The sequence below is a fragment of the Castor canadensis genome, chromosome 7 (assembly GCF_047511655.1).
Source record: "Castor canadensis chromosome 7, mCasCan1.hap1v2, whole genome shotgun sequence".
NCBI lineage: Eukaryota > Metazoa > Chordata > Mammalia > Rodentia > Castoridae > Castor > Castor canadensis.
Window position 1 is genome coordinate 66,374,660 of NC_133392.1, and position 22,595 is coordinate 66,397,254.

Sequence of the window (22,595 nt, forward strand, 5' to 3'; positions counted from 1 at the left end):
AGAAAAAAAGAGAGTGAGGGAACAACAAAGGAAACATTCTAAAGGAAAGGGACCCAAGCCTATAAGCAGTTTGTACTTGTCTTGGGGGAAGAGCCACTCAGCTGTTTTGCAAATTTATACACGTTAGCTGGAAGTGCCATAAGTAGGGTAGAAGTTGAATTCCATTGGCCAAAATTCCATTGTTTTTTGCACCAGAGTGGCTATTTGTTGAAAATCCTTTTGGCTGAGAAGTTCAACTAGGATATATTAAATGTAGAGTTGAAATACATCAGCCCAGTGCTCTACCTAGGTCTGGCTTAGACCTGAGGTTTTGTATAACAGCGGAGGGTTCAATTGTTGGAGTTATCCAGACAGAATGCTTCAGAAAGTAACCATGGAATAAGCATTTCCTCCTTTCTTCCCCCTTCCCAAATATATGCCCTGATTTCAAAGCTTTGTCTCATGCTCCTTTGAAAACAGTGGCCAGAATGAAGGAAACTGTCTATTCATCTCAGAGGAAAGATAGAACAGTTTTTCTTCAGATAATCTGCCATGTTTCTGCCATACCTCTCTTCAATCTCCCCCCAAACAAACCCCACTGTAGCAGATGAAGCTGAAAGGGCTAAGAAACGGGCCAACTTCCTCATATCCTGCATGGTCTGAAAGAGAGGACAAAAGAAATCACCTCAGAGTTAACAATGACCCCTACCTAGTTCAGTGATGATGGGGATGTTAACCCCAGTTGTGATGGATGGCTGGCGTAACATCCCATGCACGGGGCTGTTATCTGGAGAGGATCTGTCCATTCCAGGAGGTGTGAATCCTAGTGGGAAGGAAAAAAAGGAAGGAGAAAATCAGAGAAGTAGAAAATTTGGAAATAATGTGAATGTGGTATATATATTCAACCCCAAAAATGTAGCTTCTACATTATTTAGAGGTCAACAATTGGCATTCTCAGGAGAAACTTTGAGTTATTTTTTTAGAAGAACAAGGTAGAAAACCACTGTAAATAATTTTAAATCACTATAATGATTTCCTAAAAATCTACACTACACCAATTATTTATTCTGCATAAAAATTTTGGTTCCCTCCCCTTCCCTGGCACATAGGAAGATAAGATTTACCTCTGTGTCCCCTTGGAGTCAGATAGAACCATGTGACACATGAAATGTTCTGGTCCTTGAAAACTAAGCAGAACAATGTAAATCATTTCTGAAACAAGTATTTGACTTGCTGTCTTTCTCTTCCCAAAGCATGACAATTGTCAGGACACAGGTAATTTTGGAGATGAAGGCTGGACAGCAGCCTTGGAGAGTTTCCCAGACCCACAAAACATTTTATCTGAGTGAAAAAGAAAGCCATGTTGCCTTGAACCACTGATATTTGTTTGTTGTTGTCATTACCATAGCAAAACCTAACCCATCCTGACTGTTATCTTAAACCAATTGATTGCTTATCCTCCTGCCTAAGAGTGACTTATGCCTGGGGCTTGACACAGTTCTGGCTGATGGGATGAGGTGGAAAATCTGAAAGCAACACTTAGGAAGAGATTCTCTTTGACCTAATGGATATTGTTTTTTGTTTCAGACGAGTGGCTGCCATCTTGCTATGAAGATGAACACCAGTCAGTAGAGTACAAAAATAACTGAATGATACTGGCCGAATTGAGTATTAGAATTGTCTTTGAATTCCTGATGTAACCACCCTAGAACCACATTTGTTGGGATTTCTTTTATGTGAGATTTTATACAGATTGATGATTTTAGTGAGAGTGAGAAACTTTCCCAGCCATACCCAGTGATGGCGTCTTTAAGGATAAACACAGAGACACATAAACATGAAAAATGTATCTGCCTCATACATTCATTGGGTGGAAATTAATTTTTCCAACCAAGGCATATGGCAAGTGGAGCCGTCAGCTCCATGTTTGTTGCAAGGCTAAATTTACCCTCCTCTCCCCAGAGGAGAGGCAGGTGTTCACATTCACGTTGGTTTCTCTTCTTTGCCCTTGGTGGATTGCTACATGGGTTTATCAATGAATTAGGAATTTATAGGTATAAAGTCACTTGCTAAGTTTCTAGGGAAGAAACTCCGAATAGATTTTGTGACCAGATTTCTGATTTACTCCCCAGTAATGTGACAAGATTGGGTTGAATCTGGCATTTTGGGTATGGGTGAATTGGGAAAGAAATGGCAGGGGCTTAATAATTGCTTGTTGTTTGGGAGGCACATAATGCAAAAAAAAATGCCAGAAAAACATGAAAGGGCTTTGTCATTTTCTGCTCTCCTATGTATAAATTTCATATCAAGTGCCATAGTTTCAGGAAGGAAAAAAGTTTTACTTAGTATACCTTTCCTGATTGCACTTAACTTTTTTCTTTATGTTAATACATTCTGAACAAGGTAAGTTAATGTGAATGACATTACAGTGTCCATCTATCTTCCTCAACTTTGGAATGTGTGTGTTTTCAAGCCAACCACATAACCATAAACATGCATTTTAAATGCTAGATGTTTCCTTCCCCTAGAATAGTGAAGGGGAAAACTAAACTGTTTTCATCAGAAGTTTCATTCAAAGGCATGAAAAACTGCAAGTGACAGCTGTGCAGATTCAGTGGATGTGACGTTTTTGAATTTCTTCAACTTGACAAGTAAACACCTTAAGTCGGTAATGCTATATGCATAATACATGGACTGTATTTTGACATCCATCATCAAATGCTGACTTGAGAAAATACGGGTTTGTACGTCAAGTCATAGCACCCATAAAGCAGGGAGAAATGCAGGTCATACAGTATTAGGAAAACTGTATTTCATTATAGAACCAAGAACAAGCCAAAGCATTCTTTTATTTTATCTTATTTAAAGATTCCATTTTCAGCTGTGAAAAGACTCAATTCCTTTGCATGAAACCTTCATTTAGAAATGACATGCTTGCTTCATAGGCCTCTTTCATTTTGCTTTCATATCCCATTTTCCCCTTCAGTCACCAAGCCTGGTTCCATTAGCATTTGCAACTGACAAACTATGGTGGGTGTCCAAAGACGTTCTTCCCTTGAAAGTGTCTCTCCCTCACGTGTGACCCCCACAGTGTGCTTGTGTTGGCAAGAAAACTTCAGCAATGATACTGCCTCTTCTTATTTTGCTACTTTTCTGGTCAAACATTTTAAAACACAAAAGGCAGCATCACAAAAATAAAGAGTTCCTTTTGTCCCTCCTATAGAGTTCTGTTAAAAATGAACAGAACTGATTAGTGTTGTTGTTTTCTTAGGGGTCCTAACATGGGAAAATTATGGTGTGAAATGTCAGGCTGACCAGGGTTCCCTAAATGGCCTTGGAGAGATGAGAAACTCAGGTACCTTCTATCTAAACAGATGCATCAATCTGGCCTTTGATGATGAGTGATGGTGTCTTTGCCATTCATCAGAGGTATGGTTGATGAGGGGGAGGTCTCAGTTGTGCCCAGGTCTTACTCTCCTCCCCTTTGTTGTTGGCAGCACTCTGAGGCTCTACATAAAGCAAAGCTCAAGTTCTGTATGTAGGAGCATCAGCACATAGAAGGTGCTGCATGTATCTGCAGCTAGTGAACAAGGAAACTTGAAAACACTGCCTTCAGTAATTAAGCTAGCAAGAGGGAAATTAATTTTAGAAACAACCCCTTATTTCACCAAAGGAAGTGACTAAGAGTATCAGAATTAAAGACCAAGAACAAGAAGTCTTCAGTTAGCTCAAGCTCTCATTGAGATGGACTCCTCATTCTTTAGATGTATCCCCATTGCTCTCCATTGAACATGGTCATGGAAGGCAAGTTTTGTGCCAAAAATGAATTTCAAAGACCACCTTCTCTCCTTCAAGTAAATCCCTTCCCCACCTCAATCTTCAGTGGCAGTGTGACAAGCATTTATTCAATGGCATCATGCACGATACTTGTCTGGCACTCTCTCATGACAAGCATTCTTATTCCATATGCTGTGTAAGAACTTTAGGCCAAAGGCTTGGTTTCCTGTTATTTGAAATTCCAAACTGAGTACAAAATACCTGACATGTAGAAAGGAAATAGAATGGAATGGTTAAGAGTACGAGCTTGAAGTCAGATGTCTCAGGTTCAAATTCTGGCCCATCCACTTCTTAGCCATGTAATTATAAGCACTTCACAGACTCTCTCCAAGCCTCTGGTTTTTCATCTATAAACCACAAGCATATCCTACGTAGGGAAGTTGTAAGGCTAAATTGAAATGTATAATGCCAGTATGAAGCAAGAATTCAGGGGGACTTGCAATTCTTTAAGGTATACAGAGCACTGGTGGCCAGTGTTCACATAGAAAAGGTTCTTAATTCTTTATAGCAACTACAGAGTCACTCTAGAGCCTTCTAGACTTAACCCCCTCTCCTTTAATTATCACATGGAACTAAACAAAACCTTCACTGTCACATGCTCTTTTCATGATATTGGTCATTCCATAGACTGGGCCAGGAAGGTTAGGGGAAGGGACAAAAAGTTCAGACAATGGTGCTTCGGTTAGGATGGCTTTGAACTAAAGAATTTAACACAAACATTTGACCTATTCCTGAGAAATACCAAGAGAAAAGACATGGGAATAACAAGGAGATGACCAAGGCTTTGTTTTTTTATAAGCAGTTGTTTTGCATTCCTGCTATATGCATGCACACATGCACATGGGGAATCCAAGACACACCGTATAGTCATAAGTGAAGGAGGGCTATGGCTCAGCCAAGCTCTACCAGAGACAATGACTGGAAAAGGGTTCCTAGGCAATGCAGACAGGAGTGTGTTAGAAAATGAGGACAGCTCAATGTCATAGTGCTTATGGAACTCAAAGCAAAGTCAGTAATCATGTAGAGCTAGACTGATTAAGATAATCAATAATGAAGAATTAGGAGCTCACATAGACCCTCAATGGCAAAAACAACAGTCAACATTTATTAAGTGCTTGCTATGTCCTAAATTCTGCTCATATAATAACTTCTGCTTGCAAAACAGATACTACTTTTTTGCTGATGAGAAAACTGATGCACAGATAAGCAACTTGCCCACAGGTATACATCTAGTTAGCAGATCTCAACTTTGAACCCTGCCAATCCAGCAGAAGTCTCCTCTAAACTACAATGCCATGTTGCTTCTTATTCTGTGCCAATCTGAGCTAAAGGTTTTGTTCATGGGTCACCTCATTTGTTCCTCAGCCATTTCATAGAGAAGGAAGATACGACTCAGAACTGTTAGGTAACTTGATAAATCTCACCCAGTTGGTAGGAGACAGATCTGGAAGCAGCAGCCAGGCAATCAGGCTGGTGAATCCACTGCACACAACACTTTACCACCTACTTGGGTGATGGTCTTTCCTTCCCAGGTACAAAGCCGGGCAGGCCAGTTTGAGTCCTGTACCAGTCTTACTTTTTTATTGTTTTCACTTTTAAACAATAGAAGACAACAACCAGACCCACTGTAGTTAGGCTTAACTTCCTTTGGTACGGCCCTATGCACAACTCAGAATGTATTATAGATGCTTTATTACAGTACTTTTCCATGGGGGAAATGCAAAGTACTTTCTAAATCTTCCCTAGTTAAATCCCCAAGCCTTTCTAGGGAGGGAGGAGATGAAAATCCTTATCCATCACCTCCCCTAGAATAGATAGAGAAATGAAGGTAAGTGCTTCCTCTACCCCCCAGATTTAACATAAAGGAATTGGTTCAAATGGCGAGCCAAATTATCTTTTATTGTGTGCATAGAAATGATGGTTAGAAATCCATATGCTACGTTAAACTAGGGAAATAAATTAGGCCCAGTCATCTAGGTTTGCTGAGACAGGTATTCAATATGAAGTTGTAAAAGGGAAAGATCACCGTTAAAAATGATCTATAAAGACATGTTAAAGTCAAGAGAAACATCTCATATTACATCATCTAGGAAATGAATTAAATTTCCTGTTAATGCCAGGAAAAAAATTCCCAAAGCCAAATGTCAGATGAAGTGAAGATCAATAAAAATATTTTGATAAGTAAATGCAACAATGCTATTTAACACATGATTGGCAACTGCTGAAACATAAATTATCCAAATTTTCCATTGCTGCTTATGGGAAAATTATGCAGATTAGAACTTGATTAGGCTTATATCATGAGACTCAATTTGGACTTTTAATCTATTAAGCTCCAATAAATGAGGCATCTGAATAGCTCCCCTGAGCAACTACAGTAATAGCCACAGCAGTCATTTTTGCACTATGTATTCCAACAAATTCTTCAGCAGCTCAAGTAAAGAAAATTCCATGTATAGAAGCACGGTTGCTTTCTGACTTGGAGGGGGAGAGAACTACGTACACAGGGATGATCTGGTAGAGAGATTTTTAGAAAAGACTCTAAGAAAATTTCTAGTCAAGGGAGAGCATCTCAGGTTAACCCTGTATTTTTTCACAGTAGTGTTCAGTGGCTTCCACAATGTTAGAGTCCAAGTTAGGAAAGCCAGGTAGCTGGCCATATTTATTCAATAAAAAATGACCATTTGCAATGGTACTTTAACTGACTAACTTCTACTTTGAAGCTTGATTTGGCTACAGCCCCCAACAGAATGCTAGAGGCCAATGTCAAGGAGGGAAGTGGGGAACTCCCTGCCAAGTTTGACTATGTGGTTATCTGACTTAAACCAGATAACCCGTTACAGAGGCTGGAGGTGGTAACTTGTCCTCTTCCCAGAGAATAAGGATAGAGCTTGCAAACCATATAATAGACAATTTGTGAAACCTAAGCCACACATTACCCAATGGTGACACTTTGTCAGTCATTGTGTGTTAGAGATACAGAGCTTTGGAAATCCTCTAATCAATCCACATTTCACAGATAAAGAAACTGAGGCTCAGAACAGAGCAGTTAGTATTTCTAAGATCAAAAAAGCAGTCAATGGCAGAAATAGGGTAGTTGGTATCTGTTGTTTTCTGCTCTCCTTTAACTTTTTCTCCATATGAGGAACCCATTCTTCTGAGATTGGTGTGGGTGGATGGGGCCTTGTCCCCACTGTGGACACAGAAGTCTGACTTCACAGAGCCAGAAGGATGGGCTTCCTTTTTGGCCTCATTGTTGATGGGCCTGTCCTCCTCAAACTTGGGCCATCAAGCTTCCCCAGGACCTTACATAAAAGATGTCAGATATGCTGTGGTTGCAAGGTCAGTCCATTTAGTCCACCCTGGGGCAAATGAATTAAGAGGTGAAAAAAACGAGGCAGAATTCTGACATCCTAAACCAGCGATGTGTATTACTATTTAAGCCTTTTTGAGTTGTGTTTGTTACCTGCGACCAAAGCTCCCAACTAGTACAGTCACTGGAAAAAACAAACAAAACCTGTTCTTTTTGTGGTCAAATGGTTCATGTGTGTCTAATTTTCTATTGAAACTCATACGGCTACTTCATTCAAAGTTTGCCACATGTGATTAATGGCCAGTGATAAGATCTGGGTTAATACTGGTTGTATTTGATAAGCACCTTGGAGAGTTGGCCACACTCATGGCATATAATGCCTCATCATTTTTAGAGTTTGCATTTTGAGACTGACCCAAACCAAAGCAAATGAAACCAATTAACCAAACAAAAATTCTCTATAGTTATTTGTCCATTAAGTTTTGTAAGGTATATTAAGCATTTAGACAAGTCTCACCTACATGAAACAAATGTATTTTCAAGAATCAACTTTTCAAGCAGTCTCTTAAAATCAATTAAAAAAATTTATGGTCTAAGGCTGGGGGTTATGGCTCAAGCAAGGCATGAGGCCCTGAGTTCAAAGCCTAGTACCACCAGTAAATAGAGAGAGAGAGAGAGAGAGAGAGAGAGAGAGAGAGAGAGAGAGAGAGAAGGAAGGACAGAAGGAATGAAAGAAAGAAACTTGTCATCTATCTAATATTTGTCTCTCAGAGGGATTGGTTAATGGAAAGAAGGAATAAAAGAAGGGGAAAAGCCAGACACCAGAGGCTCACATCTGTAATCCTAGCTATTTGGAGGCAGAGATCAGGAATATCGAAGTTCAAAGTCAGCCTAGGCAAAAAGTTCATGAGACCCTATCTCAACCAATAGCTGGGGTTGTGGCCCACACCTGTCATCCCAACTATGGCAGGAAATATAAAATAGGAGGATTTTGGTTCAGGCTGGCCAGGGCAAAAAGCAAGACCCTATCTCAAAAACTAGAGCGAAAAGGTTTAGAGGCATGGTTAAAGTAGCAGAGCACCTGCCTAGCAAGTGCGAATCCCTGAATTCAAACCCCAGTTTGAAAAAAACAAAAAAAAGCTAGTCCCAACTCAAACACTACTAAGACCACAGGTTTGGAAAGAAACCTAATATTCATGGGAGTTTAGTGTCTTCATTTGCCAAACTCATGGCATCATAGTACATTTTCCACAATTTCTCAATTGAGTTTTATTTCCTCCTAATTCATCTTAAAACTTAAAAATATAACATACTTTGTCAATATGAATCAAATGACTTAAAATTTTACCTACCCTTTGGCTTAAGATATTTCATGTCTAAAACTATGTACATAGTCCCAATTTCCTTATATTAATGATTTGGCTACAATATTTTTCATTCATAGTTATTAAGTGACAATATTCAATTGAAAACAACATGAATGTTCAACTTTAGAAAATCAATTATGTTAAGTATGCATTCACTAAAAACAATGCAGAGTAATATTTAATGACATAGAAAAATGATGGATGACCCATTTTCAAAGGTAAAACTATTTATATCTATGGAAACAAGACTAATGTCATTTCTTTGTCTGAGTAAAATATAAAGAATATGTATTTTCTTCTTTTTGCCTACATGAGCTCCACTTTTCTAAACTGAGTATTCTCTGTGCAACAAGAAACAATTTAAAATTATAAATTAATAGAAGAAAAAAATCCTGAAATATGAAAGCCTTGTGTGGTCTCTTTGGGCAGACTGTAGCTGGCTGACATGGTAAGAGGTTGGCCTTGTTGATCTGTAGGAGTTGAAAGATTATTTTGAGGGACTGAGTCTCTAGGAAGGAACTGTCCAGTCCAAGGTTACAGAGTAAAGGGGCTTTAGATGAAACATGGCTCCCAAGCCTCCACTGCTTCAATCTCCCATCATTTTATAAGAACCACTCAATCTCAGAGCAGAGATCACAAGTACTTACATCAAGACTTTCGTGGCTGTAAGGAGCCCCTGTGAAAAGCCACATGCCCCATGCGTACTGTTGAAGGGGGGAGGGAGGAGCAGCCAGAGCTAGTTTCCAACACAGATGAAGAGTAGCACCTATTCATTCTCATCCCTGCTCCCACCCAGTCTACCCCCTTCAGACATGCTTTTGTCCCTCCATTACCCTCTCCAGGAAGCCTGCCTTGCCTACCTTCTCTCCTGCATTTAGTTACTTGAAAAGACTGTCTTCCTCTACACACTTCCATTCCCTTTATTCACTAGGTTAAAATGCATGAGTTACTACTAATTACTACATGCTAATGTTTAAATATTTTTAAGCATCTTTCATTTTCTGTTCTTGATTTTCATAGACCTATTAAATTCCTTATTTCAATACAGTATATACTATGTCAGATTTTTATTATTATTTATTCTTAATTCCCATTCCAGGATCCTCCCTCTTGCTGCCACCACAAAAGGACAAAGGACATTTGGTCACTAACATAGAATCTCCTCTTTCATGTTGGATCACATTGCCAGTAAACTAGAAGTTTGCTATGCCAGGGAATGTGCAGACATATACACTGCAAGACGGGGATATGATGGACACTAATAAAACACACAGAAACCCCCTCGTACTGCCAAGTCCATACACCATTCTGTTTCCATTACATCAATTTTTACTTCCCGTTTTATGAACATTAATCACAGAATGCAAAGAGCTCATTAAAGTGATAGATTGACTGAAAATGTAACCACCTTTTCATTATAAACAATTCCTTTATATCCTCAATGCCATGGCTTTGTTTTTTAGCATTTGTCATGTAGTTCAAATGTCCTTTTACATTTAAAACACCAAATACCAAATGGGTCCCAGTTGTTTGGCTTCATATGAGCCAATGGCCAACTTAGCAAAACCCAGAGCCACAAAATCATGAGGAAAGCAAAACATCCATATCTTAAGCTACAGAAAATTAAGTAGCTGCGAAAGATAGATTTGCCAAGTGACCCAAGGCGTTGCTGTGCAATTCAAGAAAGCAGAATCCTATCCCTGACAACTTTTCTGCAGCTGTCTTGGGACTGCCAAGGTTCCAAGAATTTGATTTGAAAAGAAAGCATTTAATTTTTATTTTTTGCACTGTTAAAGAATTTTATGCATATACATTTAAGCTAGTGGATGTATATATAATTGGGACATTGAATTTTGGGATCAGACACACACACATACACCACCCCCACCATCATCAGTAAAGGAGGGTATGGTTGGTGCTGGTTTGATTTTGTGAAACCCTGTTCATACTATACTCACTAAATACCCTTTGACCATAACCTGCAATGAGTCATAACATCTTGGTCAAGAGCTCAGACTCTAGATCTAAACTTACTAAGTCAGTCCTCTTGAGCCCTGTCTCTTTTAGCTTCTAGTTTTATGATGGACAATTTACTTAAACACTGTATCTCAGTTTCTTTATCTGTAAAATGGAAGAGTAATGTCATGAAGATTAAATGAGTTAATAATACAAGCAATCTGCTTTTAGCAATGCTGGGCACACCTTGTAAGTATTCACTTCTTAATATTCATCAACAATAGGGATGTAGAGCTGACAGAAAACCAAAGACATGGGTTTTAGCCCCATGCCAACCCTAACTTTCTTTGAGCATACATGGGGTATTCAACCTGCAATCCATGCTTGGTTTTCCCATCATCCATATAATTTGAGTCAAGGCAATGGCCCAAATCCTTCCTGATTATTTGTGTCATACATAATATCGGAACCATAATAATTCTGGGTTTGGTGGTTCAATATTTAGGAATGACGGCACAGTCCTTCATGAGGTTGTTCTTTAAAGGAAGTATCCATCATTCTATCAATGAACACACTAATATATGCATACAAAAGACACACATTAAATACAATGTACCATGACAGATGGGTAGTATGCACATCACAACTCTGGGCATGACATCACCCTCTCTCTGGATTAGACCTTAAGGCCTGATCCTCTCTCCCTCCACAAGGTCTCTATCCACTCTATGAATGGACAAATTGTGTTCATTTGCAGCTATGGAATTGTAGTCATGGCAACTGCTCTGGTCCTCAGTTTCCTCATCTGTGAAATGGGGATGACTCTAATGCCCCTTTAAGCACTGAAGTGTATGTCTCTTTCTATACCTCACACATGAAAAGTTAGCTCCCACAGAATAAGCTAGGCAAGGTGAATCAAAAGTCTCCATTTAGATCCTTCGCAAGCTCCAATGCAGAGCCTGCCATTCAAGTCAGTTTTCTCCCTTTGCCTGGAGAATGCAACTTCAGTGCCCAAATCAATGAGAAGAATTCACTCTCTCTGAAGTTGCAATAATGGCCAAAAAGGCCATAAATAACCATTTATTAAACAAACAGTACAGGCTAAAGGAAGAGAAACCACTACAATTAGGCCCCCGAGGCTTGCAAGCACAGGGCATAACAGTAGAACTCTCGTAATCCTGGTCATGTATTACCAGTTGTTTTCATTTTTGTGAAGTTATCTTCATAATCAAGATGCTAGCCCAGCCATTGTGGGCTTTAGAACTATTTTTAATTTTAATTTAAAGAGCAATTAAAGAAAGACAATGGATCCGCAGGATAATAAAGTAAGTGATTAGCAGCATGCAAATGACAGAGGCTTAATGACAATATGGTTCTAGTCTCCAAAGGCCTTGTTGAGAGAAAGCCCTTTCTACGTGTGGTTGTTCAGCTAATGTGTCTCAACCCACAATTACAACATTGCTGACACCATTAACCAGTGAAACAACATCACTTTGCGAAATCCTTGTTGTCTCATTAAAATGAAAAGGGTCAGGTAATTTACCAGCATTGTATGTCTAGTTTTGTTGTTGGTAATTAGCAAACATTACCCAGCATGGACTCCCACTGGGAGCTGGAGAAACTTTGTGAAATATTAAAGAGGAAAGTCTTTATATTTCACTGGAAAATTGAAAAGAGGTGCAGTAATATTAGTAATATAGGAAAAGGAAAATGCAACTTAGAACTCTTTCATTTAGGGAGAATCATTCAGAATGTGCTGGGAAGCCATGTCCAAATCAAGACCCTGCTCATCATGGTATGCTGCTGATAGTGCCCTCATCCCTGTTTACAAAAGGGAGATGGAGGATGGAAGACAGGAAAATTGCAAACTTCATTTTTATTGTTCTTACATACTTTTTTTTTAATTTATCTCTTGGAAATAGAGGAAAAGGGCTGTAAAAAGTTTCTGTTTGCAATGCTATAAGCACAAGGATTGCTTATTGAAAAAATTTCTTGAATGAATATTTTTAAGCCTATAGAAGGAGGAAACTGATCCAAGGGACCTGACTTCCAGCCTCCCTGCTTCCTAATAAGAGGATGCTGGAACTAAGACCCTCCCTGCAAGACCAGTCAAGGCTTGGTGGTTGTCAGAGAAGAGAATGGTATCTTATTCTTTAAATGGAACTTTCAGAACATAAAACACATTCCAATAAATGTGAACAGAAAATTATGAATTCATTAAACTACTTTGGTATCTTGTGCTATATATAATATTTATATTCTGACTACTGTAAAATATGCTTTAATATCTTTAGGCAACTATAAGGACTTAAATATTTATAAAATGGCTAAAGATAAAGTATGGCCCTCTTATTCCTACATACAGATGATGTAAGGCATGCAATCAGAGACAATAACACTCTCTGCCCATTTGTCATCTTAAAGGAGCCGATCAACTCGCCATCCCTCGTGTGCCATCTACATAAGAGTTGTTGTCGACACAGGCGACTCCAGAGGAGTTTGTGCCTTAAAAACTACCTAGAGTGCTATACTTCACAGAAAACAGGGCTTTCTGAAAATGGAGACAAAACAATAAATTTGCAGGCAAAACAGCTCCAAGAGGGGCTTCAAAATACTGCTGTATTTCTCTCTGGGACATGTGGGAACAGGACGCATTTTGATTTAATATTTCATAACATAAAGTCAATTGCTGCCTTGCATGGTATATAATTAATGCTCATTGAAAACTGTCTCTTCTTTAAATTCCTGAGTATCCTAAATATACAAATAAATAAATAAATGAGACATACCTGCATAATAGTAAAGGCTTCACTTAGAAATGTGGAATAGCCCCTCTGTAATCCCAATAAAAAGAAAGCCACCATGAATTTATAATCACCTGGGGGCCTATTAAAAGAAGGTTTATAGATTAAGTGTGAAACCTCAACCCTGACATTCTCATTATTTACCTTTCTTGTTTGCCTTTAGACCTATGGTATCACTGATTTTCAGAATACTTCCATTTCCTATGCCAATTAAGTATTCAAAGAACTACTTGTGCCCACCTGACTTGGTATCTCAAGTGGACAATGCCCTAGCTGATTTTCCCTGCTTTCTTTGAATCAGGATGGGAACCATGTGGCAATTTGTGAATCAATGTTTATTTCTCATTATACCTACATTTTCATGATGTCTATTATATGCCATCCAAACATCCCAGAAATCACCCTGACAAGGCTGGCAGTTCTATGGAGGGGTAAACTTTAGTGAAACAGCAGCCCTAAGACAAGGATTAGAGATGGTTACCTTGAGAATAGAAGACCCCAGACCTGTACTCCACTTGGGCTGTATGTTGGAATTACTGATGTTTGAATCCTACCCCATGGTCTGATTTAGTTGTTCTGGGGTATGGTCCTAGCATCTTGAAAATTTAAAAAATTTCTCAATGAGATTACAATGCTCAGCTAGGGTTGAATACCAGTGGGTTAATTCTGAAAGAAATCCATCCATTTATGGCCAACTAATCTTTGACAAGAGCACCAGGAACATACAGTGGAGGAAAGGATAGTCTCTTCAATAAATGGTTTTGAAAAAAATGGATGTCCACTTACAAAAGAATGAAATTGGACCTTCTCATATACCATATACGAAAATCACCTCAAAATGGATTAAACACTTGACTATGACACTAAACCATAAAACTTCTAGAAGAACACATAAGGAGAAAAACTCTTTGACATTGGTCTTGGCAATGATGATGATGGTAATGATGACTGGCTATGACACCAAAAGCATAAGTAACAAAGCATAAATAAACAAGTGAAAATATTTCAAACTTAAGCTTCACCACAGCAAGGAAAACAATCAACAAAATAAGAAGGACCTTTAAAATGAGAGAAAATACTTGTTAACCATATAGCTGGCAATGGATCCAAAATATATAAGGAACTTATTACAGCTCAATAGCAAAAATAAAGTTACCTGGTTAAAAAGTGGCCAGAGGACCTAAGTAGACCTTTTTTCCAAAGAATTCACACAAGTGGTTGACAATATGAGAAAAGATGTTGAACATAAATAATCAGAGAAATGCAAATCAAAAAACCACAATGAGATATCACCTCACATCTGTTAGAACAGCTGTTATCAAAAAGACAAGAGATAAAAAGATAAACAAAAGGATGTGGACAAAGGGGAATGTAAGTTGGGATTATAAAAAACAGTATGGAGGGTTCTCAAAAAAAATTGAAGAATAGAACTACCATAGAATTCAGCAATATAATATATCTAAAGGCAATGAAATCAGTATTTCAAAGAGGTGGCTGCATTTCCATGTTCTTTGTGACGTTATTCATAATAACCAAGATATGGAAACAACTTAAGTGTCCAGTGATAGATGAATGAATAGAAAAATATCATTTGGCCATAAAAAATAAAAGAAATCCTGCTATTTGCAACATGGATGGACCTGGAAGAAGTCATGCCAAGTGAAATACACCAGTTATAGGTTGAAAAATACTGTATGATCTCACTTAAATGTGGAATCTAAAAAAGTCAAATTCTTAGAAGCAGAGAGCAGAACAGTGGTTGCCAGGGGCTGAGGGGGGATAGGGAGATGTAGATTCAAGGATACAAACTTTCAGTTATAAGATGAATAAATTCTGGGATCTAATGTATAGCATGGTGACTATAATTAATATTACTGTGTAGGATACTTGAAATTTGCTAAGACAATAGATCTTAAGTGCATTTATTCCCACCCCATCCCACAACACACACACTAGTAACTAAGTGTGGTAATGGATATGTTAATTAATCATATGTTTGTAATCATTTTACAAAGTTTATGTATATCACATCATTGTGTTGTATACCTTAAATATTTACAATTTTTATTTGTCCATTATACCTCAATAGAGCTGAAGGTGAGGAGAGGTAAACATCTTGAATTGCACACATTTCTTCATATGTCTATGAGGAGGTAGGGAAAGGGGCAGAGAGAAAATTCATTATTTATTTGAGGGGTTCAAGATTTTTTCCCCAATTAAATACTAATATGCTCTACTGAAGGGACAAATTTCTATTTGAGAACAAAAAGAGCTAAGAAAGGGAACTTGTCTGGCTGGAGTAGTATGGGTCCTACCCTGACAGTAGCAACTCAGAATAGTATAACTCAGAACATTAGGGCTCCTACCATAACCTATCATCTAAGAATGGCGGTGTTTGCCATCTTTTGTCACTGAGCTACCACAGGCCTCACCTCTGCTTCATGGAGAAGCTCCACTGTGTGGTGCCATCCTAACCTGTCTATTAAAAGAAAATCCCAGAGGTCAAAGTCAGTGTTTACCATTCTTCATCAACTCTAAAGGCCTTTGTAGGTCTGCTTTACTTGAACTACTCACCTCCCAAAGATATGTTGCTTTCTTCCATCATTTATTTTCTATGAATATTCACAATGATATTGAGTGGCAGTAATTCTTGTTGCTAGGTACAAATGGTTAGCCCTAGCTTAGTAACTGTTTTGGAGAGACAAATGAAATAAAATGGTAACATTTTCCATTAATAATTATAACAAACATGACTGACATCACTTGACCTTTAAGTACACCCTAAATACTAAGTGTTTCATATCTATTCACTCAGAGTTGCCATGTATGGTATAAAGATTGAACACTGCACAATGACTAGTCAACATGAGCATCACTCATAAAACAAATATCATATATTTGCTTACTTATTGCAGTATTTTTCCTAGTAGATGGCTTTAAAGTATATTGTTCAAACAATCAGTACATGACAATTTTTCTTCAACAATGGAAATAAAGTGTTTTGATTTTGTTTTACAGTACTGTGGACTACACTTTGGGCCTTGTGCATACTAGGCAAAGACCCTACCTCTTGAGCCATGCCCCTAGCCCTTTTGCTTTTATTTTATTTTTGAGATAGGCTCTTGGCTGTTACCTTTGTCTAGGCTGGCCTTGAACTCATAGCTCTCCTACCTCCACTTCCCAAGTAGTGGAGATTATAGATATGTTCCACCATACTGACTTATAAAGTATCTTAATTAAGGAGCAACTTTTTTTGGACTTAAAGGTACCACATGGACAGTAGAAATCCCTGTACCTCATTTAATTCTGACAGCAACTCAATGATCCAAGTCCAACTAGTATTCTCAGTTAGAAAAAAGGAGACACAGGTTACATAGTTTGTTCAGGCCTAGTAAGTGTCAGGGCTAGGATTCAAGTAAACCCTATTTATCCAAAGACTACACATGCCATGATTAAATTTGAATGCAAATAACTGTTTTCATAATCCTTGGTTGTTTTAGGTTTTTTTTTTAATTTTAATACAAAACTTTCTCTAGTTATCAGCTTTTTTTAATTCACACGATAATACTTCAGGATTGTTGGGTGGGGCCACTTTAACAAACCATATGTATGGATGAAGAAATGAAATCATATAGTGTTTATCCAAAGTCAGATGACACATGATTGACAGAAGAAGGATATAAAGCTTGGTTCCTTGACCCTGTATCACTGTGAACTATGACAGTATTGCAGTCATCTTTGTGATTTGCCATCAGAAACCAGAACAGCCAGAAAATCAAGATGGCAGATTGCTGGCAGACCCTGGGACCTTGATCTGCATGATTTCAAACAATTACTCCAGATTTTCGTGGCAGCAAGGATTGGGTAATACTGCTTTTTCTGCCAACCAAGATTCTGCCAACACAGGGGGCACATAATATTCAGTGACCAGACCCTTAAACTAGCTTTTTACAGTGTATAACAGCCCGGGGCAGGGTCAGGCAGTTGTTGCTGGCCTGCCTGGCTCTTTGCTGGCTGGGAACAGCTGGGAGCAGGGTCAGACAGCCTGGGCCTATCTGTTTTGTTTTGTTTTTCCTTTTCTTTTTCTCTCTCTTAACTCCCTCCTGCCTGGATTGGTTAAGCAAAAACACAATGCAGAGAACGGCAGAGATCTGCAAACATTTGCGAGTACCTGGACCCTCTATAAAACATGCAGACACAGAAACTCAGACTGCTACCACCCTTCTGCACAGCTCTCTCTCAGCCTTAGTATGTCTGCAATCTTGCCAACAATAACACAACACAAGAGAACTGCAGAAAGAGAGCTGCTGCAAGCATCTGGAAAGACCAGGACTGCCAAACACAACGGACACAAAACTTCTGTCTTCTGCCTGCCTGCCCTACTCTGTAGCTGATCTGTTTTTAACCAAGCAAATCTGCTAACCCACCAGGTGAGCAAAACACACTTTTTGGGAGGGAACCACATATTCTAGCACAGCTGGGGAGCTGATTACACCCCCTCTGAACAAAACTAGTGGCCAAATACACAGAGGAACTATTTCCCCTCTGCCTGGGGGGTGGGGGTGCAGAATATGGAGCTGAAAAAGCCTGTATGGGGGTGGAGCAACTCAGCAACCCCTGTGGGAAAAGCCAGGCACTGCACTGCTTTGCAGAAACTGGGGGCAAGCTGAAACTGACAGTCTCACCATGAGAAAAGCTCATTTCTAACTCATAGGCTTCCCCTGTGAATAGAAGGGGCTGGTGACTGTTCATTCACTAACCCCTCACAGGACCACTTCCGAGAACCTGCCTGCTCCAGAGACCACACTCCAGTAAGGAAATCCAGGCTCAGACACCCAAAGCTGAGCCCTCCCACCCTGCCCACCAAAACTGTCTGATAGGGAAGAGCAACACTCATTGCCACACAATCCAACCTGAAATCAGAGGAAAGAGTCCAGAATATTCTGTCCTAACACTAACTTGCCTGGCCCTCCATTGCCCCACTTCCCTTTCTCTATACCAATTTTTTTCCTTCTCATCTCTTTCCATCTTTCCCCTCTCCTCCCTTTCTTTTCCCCCCTCTTCCTCCCCCCCACTACCCTGACCTCCTCAAAATGCACCACACACTGAATGTCTATTATATCAACTATTATACCAACACATTATCCTATCCTTCCTATCCCTTGGCAATCCCTGACAATAGCACCCTCTCCCACAACAACTGAACTACACTTCAACACACACTAGGGACTTAGTACCCTAAAACCCCTCACTTCACACCCCTACCCCCTTCCTGTCCCTTCCTTCAGCACCAGCACTTTCACTACATACATATCCACCTCTACCCAAATCATCATTATCCTCCCAATCTCCATGGCTTACAGATAATATCACCAAGGGGCTCACTACATATTTTGTAAATAACTGGTCCAACACTGAATCAGTGAATGTGTTATTGCTAATTTATACCTCCTAGTCAGGGAACAGAAATAGCACAAAAACCTAGCTAACAACTTAAGTCAGTCATAGCACAGTAATTGAGTCAAGGGGGAGATAACAGGTGATTAAAATCCCCAATTAGCCACTCAGCAACATAGAAGCACACCACATCATAGAAGCATGGGGAGAAGGAGGTCAGGAAATCCTACCCCCAAAAAGACCAACCATTCAGTAAAGGATTTAGTGGGAAATAAATAAAATGAGTACCCAGTTCCTGACACCAACACAACAATGATAAATATCACCAATGAGCTCAGTGACACCCACAAAAATATCTCTTAAAAAGGAAATTATGGACAAGATCACTGAAAAGCTCATGGAGAAGCTATAAGACATGATTAACCAGAAAGTACAAGATGCAGTCAAGAAATATAAAGATGCCACAAATAAAAACTTGAGAAGACATAGAAACAACTAAATGAACTCAGAGAAGATTTCAACAATCTCCAAAGTAAAACAAAGGAGATTATAAAAAAGAGAGATATGAAATAAGGAAGACAACACAAGATATGAAAAAGGAATTTAACAAAGATGTGGAAAACCTCAGAAAAAAGAATCAAACAGAAACCCTGGAAATAAAATTTCCTTAAATCAAATTAAAAATACAGGGGAAAGACACTCCAGCAGACCAGAACAAGTGGAAGACAGAATCCCAGGATTGAAGACAAAATAGATACTAAAGAAAAAACAGAAGCACTCTTAGACAAAAGACTCAAAAGCTAAAGAAGGAATACGCAAGAACTCAACAACTCCATCAAAAGACCAAACCTGCGAATCATGGGCATCAAAGAAGGAGAAGAGGTGCAAGCCAAGGAAATACATAAACAAAATATGTATCTAAGAGCAGAAAATTTCCCAAATCTTGAGAAAGAATTGTCCATTCAGTTACAGGGAGCCTCCAGGATACCAAACAGGCTTGACCAAAATAGAACCTCTCCATGGCATATTATCATTAAAACAGCTAGCACAGAGAACAGAGAAAGAATACTGAAGGCTGTAAGAGAGAAAAAAATATATAAAGTATAAAGGTAAACCCAACAAAATAACAGCATACTTCTCAAATGAAACCTTAAAAATAAGAGGGGCATGAAAAGCAAGGAATTTTGAGCACTGAAAGAAAACAATTTCAGTCCTAGGATGCTTTATCCAGTAAAAGTATCATTCAAAATTGATGGAGGAATGAAAATCTTCTATGATAAACAGAAACTAAAACAATATATGGCCATCAAGACACCACTACACAAGATTCTGAAAGGAATCCCACACACAGAAGATGAAAACAAAGATAACCACGAGAGTACAGGAGTATTAAACTTCATGAGAACAGACAGTCAGAGAGTAGCACTGAATGGGTGCACACACTCAAATCTTTAAACAACAAAAAACAACTAAATGGCAGGAATCACCACATATATCTCACTATTGACACTGAATGTTACTGGACTCAACTCCCCAAACAAAATACACCAGATGGCAAACTGGATTAAAAAGGAAGACCTGACAATCTATTGTTTACAAGAGACCCACCTCATTGACAGAAACAAACACTGGCTTAGGGTTAAAGGCTGGAAGACAATCTACCAAGCTAATGGCCCCTGAAAACAGGCAGGAATAGCAATACTTACATGAGATGAAGTAGACATCAAACTTGAATTACTCAAAAGAGATAAAGAAGGTCACTTCATACTAATAAAAGGAGCAATACATCAAGAGGAAATAACAATTATCAATTTATATGTGCCCAATGTCAGTGCATCCAACTTTATTAAACATATACCAAATGACTTAAAACCAAATATAGACTCCAACACAGTGTTAGTGGGAGAATTTAATACTCCTCTATCAATAATAGATAGAAAAAAATCTATTTAATTTAGACAAAAAAATCAACAAAGAAATCCTAGACCTAAATGACACCATAGATCTAATGGATCTGACAGATGGCTACAGAGTATTCCATCCTGCAACTGCACAATATACATTCTTCTCAGCAGCCTATGGAACTTTCTCCAAAATAGATCATATCTTAGGGCATAAAGCAAGTCTCAACAAATATAAGAAAATTGAAATAATCCCCTGCATACTATCTGATCACAATGCAATAAAACTAGAACTCAACAACAAAAGCAGCTACAGAAAAGACTCAAACAATTGGTGGCTAAATGACACATTGCTGCTCAATGTGTCATAATGAAAATGAAAACACAAACTATCAGAAACTATGGGATACAGCAAACGCAGTCCTATGGGGAAAGTTTATAGCCATGAGTGCATATATTAAAAATATAGAAAGATCTCAAATAAACAACCTAATGCTTATATCTCAAACTCCTAGAAAACAAGAACAAGCAAAACCTAAAACAAATAGAAGGAGAAAAATAATAAAAATAAGGGCCAAAATCAACAAAATAGAGGCCAAATAATAAACCAAAATAAGCAATGAAAGAAAAAGCTGGTTCTTTGAAAAAATAAAGAAGATTGACAAACCCCTGGCAAATCTGACTAAAATGGGGAGGGAAAAGACCCTAGTAAAATTAGAAATGAAAAAGGGGAGATAACAACAAACAATAAGGAAATCCAAGGAATCATTAGGGACTACTTTGAGATGCTATATTCAAATACATTGGAAAATCCAAAAGAAATGGACAAATTTCTAGATATATATAACCATCCAAAACTGAACCAAAAGGGTATTAGTCACCTAAATGGATCTACAAAATGCAATGAAATTGAAGCAGAAATAGAGTCTCCCCAAAAAGAAAAATCCAGAACCTGATGAATTCTCCACTGAATTTTGCTAGACCTTTAAAGAAGAACTAATACAAATACTCCTCACACTTCTCCATGAAATAGAAAGGGATGGAACACTACCTAACTCAGTCTATGAAGCCAGTATTACACTCATCCCAAAACTGGACAAGGACACATCCAAAAAAGAGAACTACAGGCCAATCTCCTTCATGAACATTGATGCAAAAATCCTCAATAAAATAATGGCAAAACAAATCCAACAACATATCAAAAAGATCATTTGCTATGACAAAGTTGGCTTCATCCCAGGGATGCAGGGATGGTTCAACACATGCAAATCATTAAATGTAAAACAGCACATTAACAGAAGCAAAGACAAAAACCACCCGATCATCTCAATAGATGCAGAAAAACTCAACACCATTTCATGATAAAAGCTCTAATGAAACCAGGAATAGAAGCAACGTACTTCAATATAATAAAGGCTATAGATGACAAACCTACAGCTAACATCTTACTTAATAGGGAAAAACTGAAACCATTTCCCCTAAAATCAGGAACGAGACAAGGGTGCCCACTCTCTCCACTCTTATTCAAGTCCTATTGAAGTCCTATGCATTCATTCATTCATTCATTCACTCCCTCTACAAACATTTGCTAAGTTTGTCTCCTAGATGTGAGACCCTGCTCTAAGCATTTAAATATATTTCTGAGAGTTGGGGGGTGGGAAGATCAGGAAAACAGACCATTCTTTGAAAATCTATTCACATTACTGTTGGACTCATCTACGACTTTTTCTTTTGACATGATAAGCTCTATACATCTCTTAGTAACACCATTAGTAGACACATAGCCAAGCTACCTTGTATGAAGTACACTTGGCCTTTCCTGCTTATGTGCTTTCTCTCACTCAGCTATAGATCTTTTCAAATGCCTGTCAGTTCCTTTAGTTATGATAATCAAACCTATCTGTGAGTTCAAGTCCAGTGACTGTGGAGACTCCTTTGACTACTATAGCCCAAGGCAACTTCTGCTGTCTTTTGACACACCTCATGGCATAATCCATGTGGTACCTAAAATATCTGGTAAAAAATCTTCACTAGAGATATG

At 38.5% G+C, this 22,595-nt stretch overlaps 1 protein-coding gene across 37 annotated transcripts in view; it reads right to left on the minus strand.

Moving 5' to 3' along the window:
* Kcnma1 (potassium calcium-activated channel subfamily M alpha 1) overlaps positions 1 to 22,595 on the minus strand; it is a 718,079-nt gene that overhangs the window by 41,320 nt on the left and 654,164 nt on the right. For 36 of the 37 annotated variants that reach the window (XM_074079264.1, XM_074079232.1, XM_074079231.1 and 33 more), the window contains one exon: positions 689 to 802. In XM_074079264.1, the coding sequence (XP_073935365.1) occupies positions 689 to 802 (114 nt within the window). Of the gene's footprint in view, positions 1 to 688; positions 803 to 15,340; positions 15,945 to 22,595 lie in introns of those variants that run through there. The other variant, XM_074079265.1, reaches the window with a different exon arrangement.